The following is a 14,968-nucleotide window of genomic DNA, read 5'->3' as shown; positions in this document are numbered from 1 at the left end:
GGGTGGTAATGGTGTGTGTGATGTGGTGAGGGTGGTAATGGTGTATGTGATGTGATGATGGTGGTGATGGCGTGTGATGTGGTGATGTGTTGACGGTACAGAAACATCTCCACTCTCTCCAAAACTGCCCCATCACCCATGGGGATTTGAGGGGGTGGAGTAATTTTATGACACAAACAACCCAGGCGGGTGCTTTGTGTTCGTTAGGCTGACGGTAAGGCCCCACCAGTTAGTGGCACGGTCAAGGTTCATCAGCTGAGCCTTTACTTCTTTCACTTAGTGTCGTGAGCAACTTCTTATTTACTTCTCACACTTGGGCACAAACACTGGGCGATATATAGAAACGTATCTAAATAACTACACACAGCCGACCTTTCTACACAGCCCCATCGTCGGCGTCTAACTACACAGCTGGCTGACTAATGTAGCGATGACGACGATGGGAGCCGTGCAGAGGATCGGCCACGCGGGCGGACGACGAAGAGAGATGACGGCGAGCAGCGACACGGCCAGGACCCGTGACCCCTCCATAGCCACGAACCTTCAGTCCCCCCACCCCTTTATACTTCCCGGCGTGGCCAGGCCCCACCTCCGGCCACGCCCCCTTCTAGAACCTTCGAGCAGGTTCCCGGAGCTTCTCGACTGACCCCGCCTTCTACCTTTAACCCCGACACGCCCCCTTCGAGTTGGTTTTTATATAACGCGCCCATACCCGTGATTACCCCTCCTGGCCGACAGGTGGTACCCTGTCATTAGCATGAGCAGCAAATGCCAGATCAGTTCAAATAATGACTGACCAATAGAGAGCCCATACCTTGACCGGACCCGGGCATCGATCAGCCTACCATTGTAACTGAACCAGATGAAAATTTCTTCGGGAGAGCTATGGAGAGGTTTTTAATCTTTGTGGTCAAATAAAGATGTTAAAGTGTGGGGGCCAGAGGACATCTTTGTCACAGCCCAAGGTGAACAGGGAATGGCTGCGTCTCCTGGCCACGCATCTTTACCCGGGGCCTGCCCACCATCATGAAGATCATGAACAGGGGGTCAAGGACCTCGAAAGTACGAAGAATAACTCGCGAGCCCTGGCTTCCCGATGGAACTGTAGGTCCCATTTACAATCCCTACACCTCCGCAAGCCTCCCATCGGCAACGCTGTCTGGCAAGGGGGGGGGGGGGGGCGATGTTGAACGCTCCCCACCAGGGCCTTTCTAGGCCTCGCACCGGGGAGGGAGATGTCAACATTCGAGTGCAAATGTAACCACCAGGGCATCCCCTGTGCTGCCTGTAGAGCCCCGTGCCGCCTGTGGTGCAGGCACTTGCAATCATGTCACACCGTGCAGTCTCCCCAAGCTTACTTGCGTATTGTTTGTCGCTGTAACGTTCTTACCCCGTGCCTCTACTGGGCATGTGAAAAAGAGCTTCATAGCTCATCGGATTCCTCCAATATATATCAATATTCTGATTTGCTTTGGTGCAGGGGAGGGGTCTCTGGCTGGCGCTCTACCCGGTCCCAGGCTCCGGATCGCTCTTCTCAGACCCCAGTGCCACTCGGGGGGGGGAGTAATGGTGCCATCAATGTCCACCACCACCACGGTGATGGTGGACATTGATGTGGACATTGATGACACCATTCCTTTCCCCCAGTGACGTTGATGTCCACTACCACCACCACGGTGATTTCTAAAAGTATTTTGGTTTGGCCATGTTTGTTTGTTGTAGTACAGAGTTAGACTGGTTAGACTGATGGCTTTAATCTAAGTTGTCCTGTGGTTGTTGTTGTTTGACTTGCATCCCACTGGGGTTTTATCACACAGCGTTGGTGTACGGTGCTTTTTCTGCAATATTTTGCTGTCTTTTCTTGGATTTTCTGTTTGCACTTAGTCACATAGTCACTTTAAGATATTTTCTTGTTCATGTTTTTTGTTTGTTGCAGTTGCAACCGATTCAAGAGCCGAATGGCTCCCAGGGCGATACCTAATAAATGAAACTGAAAACTGAACTGACACAGCGAGCCAGCCGCTCGCCAGGTGGGCGGCTACTTCCCACCGACCACCGAGGCTCAAAGTCTGTGGATGAGCGAGAGAGTGAGAGAGAGAGTGAGAGAGAGAGAGAGCTGTCACCTAGAATAGACCTGCACGAGGAGATAAAACAGAGACTTGAAACGCTGGAGACGAAATATTAAAAGAGATAACGAGGGACGCCTTTCGGGGCTCCTGGGCAGAGGAGCAGTCCGGGCTCTTCGTTGTCGCGGGCGGTAAACTTCGCTCGCGCCGACCGTCAACCAATCGGAAGGGGGCGGGAATCGCGAGTTCAGAATCCGATGAGCTATAAATTTATTTTTCGCAGATCCGCAGCAGTTTCACGAATGTCGTGGCGGTGCCAACCTGGCCCATCGTCCCTCCTGGGGTCAATAAAATAATCAAACGAGAACACACCCCGTGGTTGGGACGTCAACAGCGGGGCTTTGTCTTCTGCAAGTACTCGGACTCGCAGCTCCCGTCCCCGACATCGGAATGTGGAATTGCCACCAATGGCTCAGTGGCTGGGAACGGCAGATGAGCACCAAATGCCTAAATGATGATTTGAGCAGCAGGAACCACTGTGGTCCCTTGGCTGTGATGGAGGAGAGGCGCCTTTGGGGCCGTCCATAAATTACGTCACGCGATTTTTTACCTCCCCCTCCCCCCCCTCGTCACACGGCGTCACAAAAAGTCAAACCCCCCTCAAATGACGTCACAAAGCTCTGCCCCCTCCCCAAAACCATATTTCCATTTTGAAATTAAAACATGTTCAAATCACTTTAAACTATTGTCATTGTTGTGCGTATTTAATGTGGCGCTGCACTCTGATGTTGTAGGAGAAAACACGTATTAAAAAGGCGTTGGAAAGCTGAAATTTAGCATAAAATCTACTTGAAAATATTCAACGTCTAACTTAAACTGCTGATGTTCAGAATATTATATTGAAATTCTCTTATAATTATAAAATATTAAAAGTAATTATAACTATGAAAAAGTACTTGAAACTTTGTAGAACGAAGCAAAAATGGAGAGTACAGTTATAACAATCACATATTCATTTCACAGAATGAAAAGTCCTGGTAGAATCATTAAAATCTAAATGTTTAATAACAATCATGCAAATTTGTTTCAAAATGTATGCTTCTACATTCTCCCATGGAGAAGCAAAATGCTCCTTCATGGAATAAATAAAAGGTGACCGCAGTAAATTTAAATAATCAAATAGTTAATAATGAAAATTAATCCAAATTAGTGTTGCTATAACAATTATATTTAATTAAGTAGAACGTGTTTATATTTATTTAAAGTTATGCATTTTTGATGTGACGTCACATTTCTCAAAACCCCCCGCCACAAATGTCTGACCCCCCTCCCCACCTAAGTGCGTGACGTCACTTATGGATGGCCCCTTTATGACGGGGGGGGGGGGGGGGAGTTTGCCACTGAATGATGTCGCGGCTACTCGGGGTCACGAGCGCTGCACGTCACGACAAGGCCTTGTGACGCGACAGCATCTGCGCACGTGACGCTGTGACGTCAACGCGGTAGGGTGGCGGCGCGAAGGCCCTCGCGCCCACACAGCAAATGGCCGAGTTCGAATCCCCAATTCCTCTCTGTGTGGCGTTTGTCTTCTTTCTCCGTTCTGTACTGAGTGGAGTTTGTATTCTCTCCCCTGTTCTGCAGTGAGTGAGTGGAGTTTGTATTCTCTCCCTGTTCTGCAGTGAGTGAGTGGAGTTTGTATTCTCTCCCCTGTTCTGCAGTGAGTGGAGTTTGTATTCTCTCCCCTGTTCTGCAGTGAGTGAGTGGAGTTTGTATTCTCTCCCCTGTTCTGCAGTGAGTGAGTGGAGTTTGTATTCTCTCCCCTGTTCTGCAGTGAGTGAGTGGAGTTTGTATTCTCTCCCCTGTTCTGCAGTGAGTGAGTGGAGTTTGTATTCTCTCCCCTGTTCTGCAGTGAGTGAGTGGAGTTTGTATTCTCTCCCCTGTTCTGCAGTGAGTGAGTGGAGTTTGTATTCTCTCCCCTGTTCTGCAGTGAGTGAGTGGAGTTTGTATTCTCTCCCCTGTTCTGCAGTGAGTGAGTGGAGTTTGTATTCTCTCCCCTGTTCTGCAGTGAGTGAGTGGAGTTTGTATTCTCTCCCCTGTTCTGCAGTGAGTGAGTGGAGTTTGTATTCTCTCCCCTGCTCTGCAGTGAGTGAGTGGAGTTTGTATTCTCTCCCCTGTTCTGCAGTGAGTGAGTGGAGTTTGTATTCTCTCCCCTGTTCTGCAGTGAGTGAGTGGAGTTTGTATTCTCTCCCCTGTTCTGCAGTGAGTGGATTTGTATATTCTCCTTCTGTTCTGCAGTGTGTGCCGCGCCAGCGTTATCGGCGCTCGCTAACAGCACTTGCCCTAACAGTCTGTTCAGGCTATACGGGGGTTCTTTGTCTTTGCGAGTGAGAGTGGAGTTTGTATTCGCTCCCCTTGTTCCGTGTGGATTTCCTCCGGCGTCCCTGTGGGTTCGTCCCATGTTCACGCCAACGCCCAGTGTGACCGGTGTCAGCCACCCATCCCAAGCGTGACCCCTCTAGAGATCAGGCAGCAGCAGCGGCTGTAAACTAAACTGCAATAAACTAAACTGGACTAGTTTTTTATTAAACCAGGTAAGGCCCATTGAGCTGTGTAGCTCTTTTTTACAAGTGACCCGGCCATCACGAATGATAGCCCATCAAAGTGGATTATCATCGCGTGAAGATTTATAGCAGCCAAATATTCTATACGCGTGATGTTGAGTCTATAAACGTGGAGGGGAAAAAATCGGACACTAAGAAAAATCCACGCAACCACGGGGAGAGAGACACGCAAACTCCAAATACAGAGCAGGCGTCAGGGTCGGGATCAAACCCATGACCTCTTGTATACCTTGCGAGGTAGTCAACATCTTCTAGCCACCATCCTCTTGAGGCTCGGTGAGCCTTTCCCGAGGTAAGCAAGCGTGGCTGGTGACGAGTTTACGTGACGAGTTGCAACCACGTGGCCAGCCAGCACTGTTCCCGGCTCCATTGTGGTTTTTTTTGTGGCCTGCCAGGGAACACGGTGGGAGGATTCCCCGGCCTATTCCACCATGCCACCTCTACCCCTCCGCACCCGAGGTCCTGCCGCCACCGACAACAACGCTAGAACGCGTCACACCAGCAGCAGCACATCATCATCATCGACATCATCACCAACGCTGGAACGCGTCACACCAGCAGCAGCACATCATCATCGACATTATCATCACCAACGCTGGAACGCGTCACACCAGCAGCAGCACATCATCATCGACATCATCATCATCACCAACGCTGGAACGCGTCACACCAGCAGCAGCGGCACATCATCGTCGACATCACCGCCGGCCCACCAGCCGACTCTGTTTATTACAACCCGCATCGTCAGTATTCACAATTAGTGGCAACACGCGTCTCACAAAACAAGACGCCACACACAAGGGATAAATTATCTGTCGACTCTTAGAGTCGGGGGTGGGGGGGTGGGATGGGTGGGGCGGGGGGGGGGGTGGAGGGGGGGGGGCGTGAACAGAGGTGGCTGGGAAGTAACTTGGGTCGGACGTCCCCTGCCACTTTGACCCACGGAGGCGTGAGCGCAGCAGTGGTGAGCGCAGCAGTGGTGCAGCGGGTGGTGCAGCGGGTGGTGCAGCGGGTGGTGCAGCGGGCCATAGCGCTGGGCTGAATGTTGGGGTGAGTGTGTTACTGTTTGGCTCAGCTGAGGGGGTTGGTGGTGATGAGGCTTGAGACCATGATTGGAGTTAGGGCCCATGCTAGGGCTAGGCTTGGTCAGGGTTACTGTGAGTGCTCGAGTTAGAGTGTGGGTCAGAGTGTGGGTCAGAGTGTGGGTCAGAGTGTGGGTTAGTCTGCTGTGGGTCAGAGTGTGGGTCAGAGTGTGGGTCAGAGTGTGGGTTAGTCTGCTGTGGGTCAGAGTGTGGGTTAGTCTGCTTGGGTCAGAGTGTGGGTCAGAGTGTGGGTCAGAGTGTGGGTTAGTCTGGTGTGGGTCAGAGTGTGGGCCAGAGTGTGAGTCAGAGTGTGGGTCAGAGTGTGGGTCAGAGTGTGGGTCAGAGTGTGGGTCAGAGTGTGGGTCAGAGTGTGGGTCAGAGTGTGGGCCAGAGTGTGGGTCAGAGTGTGGGTCAGAGTGTGGGTCAGAGTGTGGGTCAGAGTGTGGGTCAGAGTGTGGGTCAGAGTGTGGGCCAGAGTGTGGGTTATTCTGCTGTTAAGAGGCAGTGTTCAGGATCGGGATGAGGACTAAAGTTGGGGCTGGTGTTCAGGTTAAGGTTGGTCGAGGTTTCAGCTTAGTTGGGGGCTGGCCGTGTTTTTAGTGTTCGGGGTGATGGACGTTGGAGACTCGATGCCATGGTTAGGCTGGTGATGTTAACGGTGAGGGAGGAAGGGAGGGGCTGTCTGTCAGGGTCAATGTCAGGGCGTATACTGTTCAGGGTCTGTGTCGGGTTCAAGGATGGTGTTAGTGTCGGGGTTGGTCATCATTACTCTACTGAAGGTGCTTGGTCAGGGTCTGGGCCAGGGCGCTTTCCCTGTGCCCTGGGGGGGGGGGGGGTCCCCAAGAGCTCAGAGTGAGAAGGCGAAGTTCCTTCTCCTCCCGGCGTCGCGGATTCTCAGCGACCAATTAAATAACAAATACGTGAGACAAAAAAATATAACGCATCACGTCGCACGACGAACGTTTAACAGCCGGGATCTTGATCTGCAACTCGCCGGAGATCTGAGACTTGCTCCGCCGCCGCCGCTGTCGCTGCCGCTGGTGCTTCTTCTCCACAGGGTGCCGTCGCAATGTGTGCGCCTTTCTCCTTTTGTTGAGATGGTCGTCACGCTCGCGTGGCTGTTCCCGTCGCCGTGGCGGCTGTCCCACTGGCGTGGAAGGGGGTTGTTCATGATACGTGGGCCGTCCCAATTGCTGTACGGGGGCTGCTTCAATCACTGGCTCCCCCCGGGCTGCTGTGATTGTTTTGTGCCGGCTGTCGCGATTGTTGCGCTGACTGTTCCAATCACCTGCGCGGGATCTTCTGCTCATTACGCCGCAGGCTGCTGCGGCTGCTGCGGCTGCGGCTGCTGCTGCGGCTGCTGCAGCTGCTGCCGCTGGCGGTATGCGATGATGGTGCCGAGCAGCAGAGCGAGCACGCTCATGAGGTAGAGGTCCCACTCGGGGCCCAGCAGCCGGTCCAGGTCCAGCTGACGCCACGACTCCAGCAGCTGGGAATGTGGTCGGGGGGAGGGGAGGGGTCAAACGGGGGGGGGGGGGGGTGGGGGGGTAGGGGAGGGGAATTACTCAAAACGCGGCGATCACCGTCGATGGTGCTGTGTGTGGGGGGTGCTGTGTGTGCTGTGTGTGGGGGTGCTGTGTGTGGGGTGTGCTGTGTGTGGGGGGTGCTGTGTGCGGGGGTGCTGTGTGCGGGGGTGCTGTGTGCGGGGGTGCTGTGTGTGGGGGTGCTGTGTGTGGGGGTGCTGTGTGTGGGGGTGCTGTGTGTGGGGGGTGCTGTGTGTGGGGGGTGCTGTGTGTGGGGGTGCTGTGTGTGGGGGTGCTGTGTGTGGGGGGTGCTGTGTGTGGGTGTGCTGTGTGTGGGGGGTGCTGTGTGTGGGGGGTGCTGTGTGTGTGGGGGGTGCTGTGTGTGGGGGGTGCTGTGTGTGTGGGGGTGCTGTGTGTGGGGGTGCTGTGTGTGGGTGTGCTGTGTGTGTGGGGGTTCTGTGTGTGGGGGGTGCTGTGTGTGGGGGGGTGCTGTGTGTGGGGGGGTGCTGTGTGTGTGGGGGTGCTGTGTGTGTGGGGGTGCTGTGTGTGGGGGGGTGCTGTGTGTGGGGGTGCTGTGTGTGGGGGTGCTGTGTGTGGGGGGTGCTGTGTGAGGGGGTGCTGTGTGTGGGGGTGCTGTGTTTGGGGGGTGCTGTGTGTGGGGGGTTCTGTGTGTGGGGTTGCTGTGTGTGGGGGGTGCTGTGTGTGGGGGTGTTGTGTGTGGGGGGTGCTGTGTGTGGGGGGTTCTGTGTGTGGGGGGTGCTGTGTGTGGGGGTGTTGTGTGTGGGGGGTGCTGTGTGTGGGGGGTTCTGTGTGTGGGGGGTGCTGTGTGTGGGGGTGTTGTGTGTGGGGGGTTCTGTGTGTGGGGGGTGCTGTGTGTGGGGGTGCTGTGTGTGGGGGGTGCTGTGTGTGTGGGGGTGTTGTGTGTGGGGGTGCTGTGTGTGGGGGGTGCTGTGTGTGGGGGGTGCTGTGTGTGGGGGGTGCTGTGTGTGGGGGTGCTGTGTGTGGGGGTGCTGTGTGTGGGGGGTTCTGTGTGTGGGGGGTGTTGTGTGTGGGGGGTTCTGTGTGTGGGGGGTGCTGTGTGTGGGGGTGCTGTGTGTGGGGGGTGCTGTGTGTGGGGGTGCTGTGTGTGGGGGTGCTGTGTGTGGGGGGTGCTGTGTGTGGGGGTGTTGTGTGTGGGGGGTTCTGTGTGTGGGGGGTGCTGTGTGTGGGGGTGCTGTGTGTGGGGGTGTTGTGTGTGCGGGGTTCTGTGTGTGGGGGGTGCTGTGTGTGGGGGTGCTGTGTGTGGGGGGTTCTGTGTGTGGGGGGTGCTGTGTGTGGGGGTGCTGTGTGTGGGGGGTTCTGTGTGTGGGGGGTGCTGTGTGTGGGGGGTGCTGTGTGTGGGGGTGTTGTGTGTGGGGGGTTCTGTGTGGGGGTGCTGTGTGTGGGGGTTCTGTGTGTGGGGGGTGCTGTGTGTGGGGGTGCTGTGTGTGGGGGGTTCTGTGTGTGGGGGGTGCTGTGTGTGGGGGGTGCTGTGTGTGGGGGTGCTGTGTGTGGGGGGTGCTGTGTGTGGGGGTGCTGTGTGTGGGGGTGCTGTGTGTGGGGGGTTCTGTGTGTGGGGGGTGCTGTGTGTGGGGGGTTCTGTGTGTGGGGGGTGCTGTGTGTGGGGGTGCTGTGTGTGGGGGGTTCTGTGTGTGGGGGGTGCTGTGTGTGGGGGTGCTGTGTGTGGGGGGTTCTGTGTGTGGGGGTGCTGTGTGTGGTGGTGCTGTGTGTGTGGGGGTGCTGTGTGTGGGGGGTTCTGTGTGTGGGGGGTGCTGTGTGTGGGGGGGGTTCTGTGTGTGGGGGGTGCTGTGTGTGGGGGTGCTGTGTATGGGGGTGCTGTGTGTGGGGGGTGCTGTGTGTGGGGGGGGTTCTGTGTGTGGGGGGTGCTGTGTGTGGGGGTGCTGTGTGTGGGGGGTTCTGTGTGTGGGGGGTGCTGTGTGTGGGGGTGCTGTGTGTGGGGGTGCTGTGTGTGGGGGGTGCTGTGTGTGTGGGGGTGCTGTGTGTGGGGGTGCTGTGTGTGGGGGGTGCTGTGTGTGTGGGGGTGCTGTGTGTGGGGGGTGCTGTGTGTGGGGGGTGCTGTGTGTGGGGGTGCTGTGTGTGGGGGTGCTGTGTGTGGGGGTGCTGTGTGTGTGGGGGTGCTGTGTGTGGGGGTGCTGTGTGTGGGGGGTTCTGTGTGTGGGGGTGCTGTGTGTGGGGGGTTCTGTGTGTGGGGGGTGCTGTGTGTGGGGGTGCTGTGTGTGGGGGGTTCTGTGTGTTGGGGGTGCTGTGTGTGGGGGGTGCTGTGTGTGGGGGTGCTGTGAATGGGGGTGCTGGGTGTGTGGGGGTGCTGTGTGTGGGGGTGCTGTGTGTGGGGGGTGCTGTGTGTGTGGGGGTGCTGTGTGTGGGGGGTGCTGTGTGTGGGGGGTGCTGTGTGTGGGGGGTGCTGTGTGTGGGGGTGCTGTGTGTGGGGGTGCTGTGTGTGGGGGGTTCTGTGTGTGGGGGGTGCTGTGTGTGGGGGGTTCTGTGTGTGGGGGTGCTGTGTGTGGGGGGTGCTGTGTGTGGGGGTGCTGTGTGTGGGGGGTTCTGTGTGTGGGGGGTGCTGTGTGTGGGGGTGCTGTGTGTGGGGGGTTCTGTGTGTGGGGGTGCTGTGTGTGGGGGTGCTGTGTGTGTGGGGGTGCTGTGTGTGGGGGGTTCTGTGTGTGGGGGGTGCTGTGTGTGGGGGGGGTTCTGTGTGTGGGGGGTGCTGTGTGTGGGGGTGCTGTGTGTGGGGGTGCTGTGTGTGGGGGGTGCTGTGTGTGGGGGGGGTTCTGTGTGTGGGGGGTGCTGTGTGTGGGGGTGCTGTGTGTGGGGGGTACTGTGTGTGGGGGGTGCTGTGTGTGGGGGTGCTGTGTGTGGGGGGTGCTGTGTGTGTGGGGGGTGCTGTGTGTGGGGGGTGCTGTGTGTGTGGGGGTGCTGTGTGTGGGGGGTGCTGTGTGTGGGGGGTGCTGTGTGTGGGGGTGCTGTGTGTGGGGGTGCTTTGTGTGGGGGTGCTGTGTGTGGGGGTGCTGTGTGTGTGGGGGTGCTGTGTGTGGGGGTGCTGTGTGTGGGGGGTTCTGTGTGTGGGGGGTGCTGTGTGTGGGGGGTTCTGTGTGTGGGGGTGCTGTGTGTGGGGGGTGCTGTGTGTGGGGGTGCTGTGTGTGGGGGGTTCTGTGTGTGGGGGGTGCTGTGTGTGGGGGTGCTGTGTGTGGGGGGTTCTGTGTGTGGGGGTGCTGTGTGTGGTGGTGCTGTGTGTGTGGGGGTGCTGTGTGTGGGGGGGGTTCTGTGTGTGGGGGGTGCTGTGTGTGGGGGTGCTGTGTATGGGGGTGCTGTGTGTGGGGGGTGCTGTGTGTGGGGGGGGTTCTGTGTGTGGGGGGTGCTGTGTGTGGGGGTGCTGTGTGTGGGGGGTTCTGTGTGTGGGGGGTGCTGTGTGTGGGGGTGCTGTGTGTGGGGGTGCTGTGTGTGGGGGGTGCTGTGTGTGTGGGGGTGCTGTGTGTGGGGGTGCTGTGTGTGGGGGGTGCTGTGTGTGTGGGGGTGCTGTGTGTGGGGGGTGCTGTGTGTGGGGGGTGCTGTGTGTGGGGGGTGCTGTGTGTGGGGGTGCTGTGTGTGGGGGTGCTGTGTGTGGGGGTGCTGTGTGTGGGGGTGATGTGTGTGTGGGGGTGCTGTGTGTGGGGGTGCTGTGTGTGGGGGGTTCTGTGTGTGGGGGTGCTGTGTGTGGGGGGTTCTGTGTGTGGGGGGTGCTGTGTGTGGGGGTGCTGTGTGTGGGGGGTTCTGTGTGTTGGGGGTGCTGTGTGTGGGGGGTGCTGTGTGTGGGGGTGCTGTGTGTGGGGGTGCTGGGTGTGTGGGGGTGCTGTGTGTGGGGGTGCTGTGTGTGGGGGGTGCTGTGTGTGTGGGGGTGCTGTGTGTGGGGGGTGCTGTGTGTGGGGGGTGCTGTGTGTGGGGGTGCTGTGTGTGGGGGGTGCTGTGTGTGGGGGTGCTGTGTGTGGGGGTGCTGTGTGTGGGGGGTTCTGTGTGTGGGGGTGCTGTGTGTGGGGGTGCTGTGTGTGTGGGGGTGCTGTGTGTGGGGGGTTCTGTGTGTGGGGGGTGCTGTGTGTGGGGGGGGTTCTGTGTGTGGGGGGGGTTCTGTGTGTGGGGGGTGCTGTGTGTGGGGGTGCTGTGTGTGGGGGTGCTGTGTGTGGGGGGTGCTGTGTGTGGGGGGGGTTCTGTGTGTGGGGGGTGCTGTGTGTGGGGGTGCTGTGTGTGGGGGGTACTGTGTGTGGGGGGTGCTGTGTGTGGGGGTGCTGTGTGTGGGGGGTGCTGTGTGTGTGGGGGGTGCTGTGTGTGGGGGGTGCTGTGTGTGTGGGGGTGCTGTGTGTGGGGGGTGCTGTGTGTGGGGGGTGCTGTGTGTGGGGGTGCTGTGTGTGGGGGTGCTTTGTGTGGGGGTGCTGTGTGTGGGGGTGCTGTGTGTGTGGGGGTGCTGTGTGTGGGGGTGCTGTGTGTGGGGGGTTCTGTGTGTGGGGGGTGCTGTGTGTGGGGGGTTCTGTGTGTGGGGGTGCTGTGTGTGGGGGGTGCTGTGTGTGGGGGTGCTGTGTGTGGGGGGTTCTGTGTGTGGGGGGTGCTGTGTGTGGGGGTGCTGTGTGTGGGGGGTTCTGTGTGTGGGGGTGCTGTGTGTGGTGGTGCTGTGTGTGTGGGGGTGCTGTGTGTGGGGGGGGTTCTGTGTGTGGGGGGTGCTGTGTGTGGGGGTGCTGTGTATGGGGGTGCTGTGTGTGGGGGGTGCTGTGTGTGGGGGGGGTTCTGTGTGTGGGGGGTGCTGTGTGTGGGGGTGCTGTGTGTGGGGGGTTCTGTGTGTGGGGGGTGCTGTGTGTGGGGGTGCTGTGTGTGGGGGTGCTGTGTGTGGGGGGTGCTGTGTGTGTGGGGGTGCTGTGTGTGGGGGTGCTGTGTGTGGGGGGTGCTGTGTGTGTGGGGGTGCTGTGTGTGGGGGGTGCTGTGTGTGGGGGGTGCTGTGTGTGGGGGGTGCTGTGTGTGGGGGTGCTGTGTGTGGGGGTGCTGTGTGTGGGGGTGCTGTGTGTGGGGGTGATGTGTGTGTGGGGGTGCTGTGTGTGGGGGTGCTGTGTGTGGGGGGTTCTGTGTGTGGGGGTGCTGTGTGTGGGGGGTTCTGTGTGTGGGGGGTGCTGTGTGTGGGGGTGCTGTGTGTGGGGGGTTCTGTGTGTTGGGGGTGCTGTGTGTGGGGGGTGCTGTGTGTGGGGGTGCTGTGTGTGGGGGTGCTGGGTGTGTGGGGGTGCTGTGTGTGGGGGTGCTGTGTGTGGGGGGTGCTGTGTGTGTGGGGGTGCTGTGTGTGGGGGGTGCTGTGTGTGGGGGGTGCTGTGTGTGGGGGTGCTGTGTGTGGGGGGTGCTGTGTGTGGGGGTGCTGTGTGTGGGGGTGCTGTGTGTGGGGGGTTCTGTGTGTGGGGGGTTCTGTGTGTGGGGGTGCTGTGTGTGGGGGGTGCTGTGTGTGGGGGTGCTGTGTGTGGGGGGTTCTGTGTGTGGGGGGTGCTGTGTGTGGGGGTGCTGTGTGTGGGGGGTTCTGTGTGTGGGGGTGTTGTGTGTGGGGGTGCTGTGTGTGTGGGGGTGCTGTGTGTGGGGGGTTCTGTGTGTGGGGGGTGCTGTGTGTGGGGGGGGTTCTGTGTGTGGGGGGTGCTGTGTGTGGGGGTGCTGTGTGTGGGGGTGCTGTGTGTGGGGGGTGCTGTGTGTGGGGGGGGTTCTGTGTGTGGGGGGTGCTGTGTGTGGGGGTGCTGTGTGTGGGGGGTTCTGTGTGTGGGGGGTGCTGTGTGTGGGGGTGCTGTGTGTGGGGGTGCTGTGTGTGGGGGGTGTTGTGTGTGTGGGGGTGCTGTGTGTGGGGGGTGCTGTGTGTGGGGGGTGCTGTGTGTGTGGGGGTGCTGTGTGTGGGGGGTGCTGTGTGTGGGGGGTGGTGTGTGTGGGGGTGCTGTGTGTGGGGGTGCTGTGTGTGGGGGTGCTGTGTGTGTGGGGGTGCTGTGTGTGGGGGTGCTGTGTGTGGGGGGTTCTGTGTGAGGGGGTGCTGTGTGTGGGGGTGCTGTGTGTGGGGGTGCTGTGTGTGTGGGGGGTGCTGTGTGTGGGGGGTGCTGTGTGTGGGGGGTGCTGTGTGTGTGGGGGTGCTGTGTGTGGGGGGTGCTGTGTGTGTGTGGTGCTGTGTGTGGGGGTGCTGTGTGTGGGGGGTGCTGTGTGTGGGGGGTGCTGTGTGTGGGGGGTGCTGTGTGTGGGGGGTGCTGTGTGTGTGGGGGTGCTGTGTGTGGGGGTGCTGTGTGTGGGGGTGCTGTGTGTGTGGGGGTGCTGTGTGTGGGGGTGCTGTGTGTGTGGGGGTGCTGTGTGTGGGGGGTGCTGTGTTTGGGGGTGCTGTATGTGGGGGGTGCTGTGTGTGGGGGGTGCTGTGTGTGTGTGGGGGTGCTGTGTGTGGGGGTGCTGTGTGTGGGGGGTGCTGCGTGTGGGGGTGGCTGCTCACGTTGCTGCGCTGCAGGAACTCGAGGACGTGGAGCAGGTCGAGTTTGCACACGGCGAGGAACACGGGGATCTGAGCGTCGGCGCTTGCCTCCGCCGCCATGTCGTAGAAGCGCTTGGCCAGGTGGATATCCTGACTCGCACACGCACGCACACACACACAGCGCCCCCGCGTAGCCTCAACGCACTGTCGGGGCAAGTGCAGTGAGCGCGTGGCACTCTACGGAGGGTGCACGAGGGGGTCGGTGGCCGGCACCCGGCCGCCTTTGTCTCCGAGTCGCCAAGGGAAGGCCCGGGACGTGGTTCAGATATTCGTCACTGATGTTGGCCGTAGCGGAGTGCGCTAGCCAATCCGCTGTCACTCTCCGCACGCGTACGCACGTACGCACGTACGCACGTACGCACGTGAACACACAACTTTATTAAATCGACTGTGTCGGGTGGAGGAGGGAACTATGACAGATTTGACTAAAGCAATCTGACCCAAGAATCATTTACCAATCGCTCGGGGCTCACTCTGGGGGCTCCCTCTGGAGTTTCCCCGCTCTCTCTCCCGCTCGCCCTCTCCCGCTCTCCCCCTCCCGCTCGCCCTCTCCCGCTCTCCCCCTCCCGCTCGCCCTCTCCCGCTCGCTCTCTCTCCCGCTCGCCCTCTCCCGCTCGCTCTCCCTCTCCCGCTCACTCTCCCGCTCACCCTCTTCATGCCAAGGCCCTGCTCGTGCATGTAGCCCAGGTTGAACATGGCCTGCGCGTTGTGCTGCTGCTCCGACGCCAGGCGGTAGTGGATGGCCGCCGCCTCGTAGTCCACCTCCGTGCCTTGGCCGTAGTAGTGGTAGTCGCCCAGCTTCAGCCGCGCCACCGTGTAGCCTGTGGGGGGTATGGGGGTGTGGGGCGGTGATGAGAGACCAGGGGTTCGCCCGCGCGTCTGGGTGTGTCTGTGCGTGAGGGGCACCGTGTCTGGGTGTGTCTGTGTGTGAGGGGCACCGCGTCTGGGTGTGTCTGTGTGTGAGGGGCGCCGTGTCTGGGTGTGTCTGTGCGTGAGGGGCACCGTGTCTGGGTGTGTCTGTGTGTGAGGGGCGCCGTGTCTGGGTGTGTCTGTGCGTGAGGGGCGCCGTGTCTGGGTGTGTCTGTGCGTGAGGGGCACCGTGTCTGGGTGTGTCTGTGTGTGAGGGGCGCTGTGTCTGGGTGTGTCTGTG

At 59.4% G+C, this 14,968-nt stretch overlaps 1 protein-coding gene across 1 annotated transcript in view; it reads right to left on the bottom strand.

Annotated features, from left to right (window-relative positions):
- Window positions 1–5,379: 5,379 nt before the first annotated feature.
- LOC144949154 (protein sel-1 homolog 1-like) overlaps window positions 5,380–14,968 on the bottom strand; it is a 39,833-nt gene continuing 30,244 nt past the window's right edge. The window contains 3 exon segments of the mRNA XM_078879033.1: window positions 5,380–7,258; window positions 13,780–13,908; window positions 14,467–14,639. Of these exon segments, the coding sequence (XP_078735159.1) occupies window positions 7,079–7,258; window positions 13,780–13,908; window positions 14,467–14,639 (482 nt within the window). The 3' untranslated portion in view covers window positions 5,380–7,078.

Source organism: Lampetra fluviatilis, chromosome 52 (assembly GCF_964198595.1).
Source record: "Lampetra fluviatilis chromosome 52, kcLamFluv1.1, whole genome shotgun sequence".
Taxonomy (NCBI): Eukaryota; Metazoa; Chordata; class Hyperoartia; order Petromyzontiformes; family Petromyzontidae; genus Lampetra; species Lampetra fluviatilis.
Note: the sequence above shows the minus strand (reverse complement) of the source record. Positions and strands in the feature narration are given on the sequence as shown.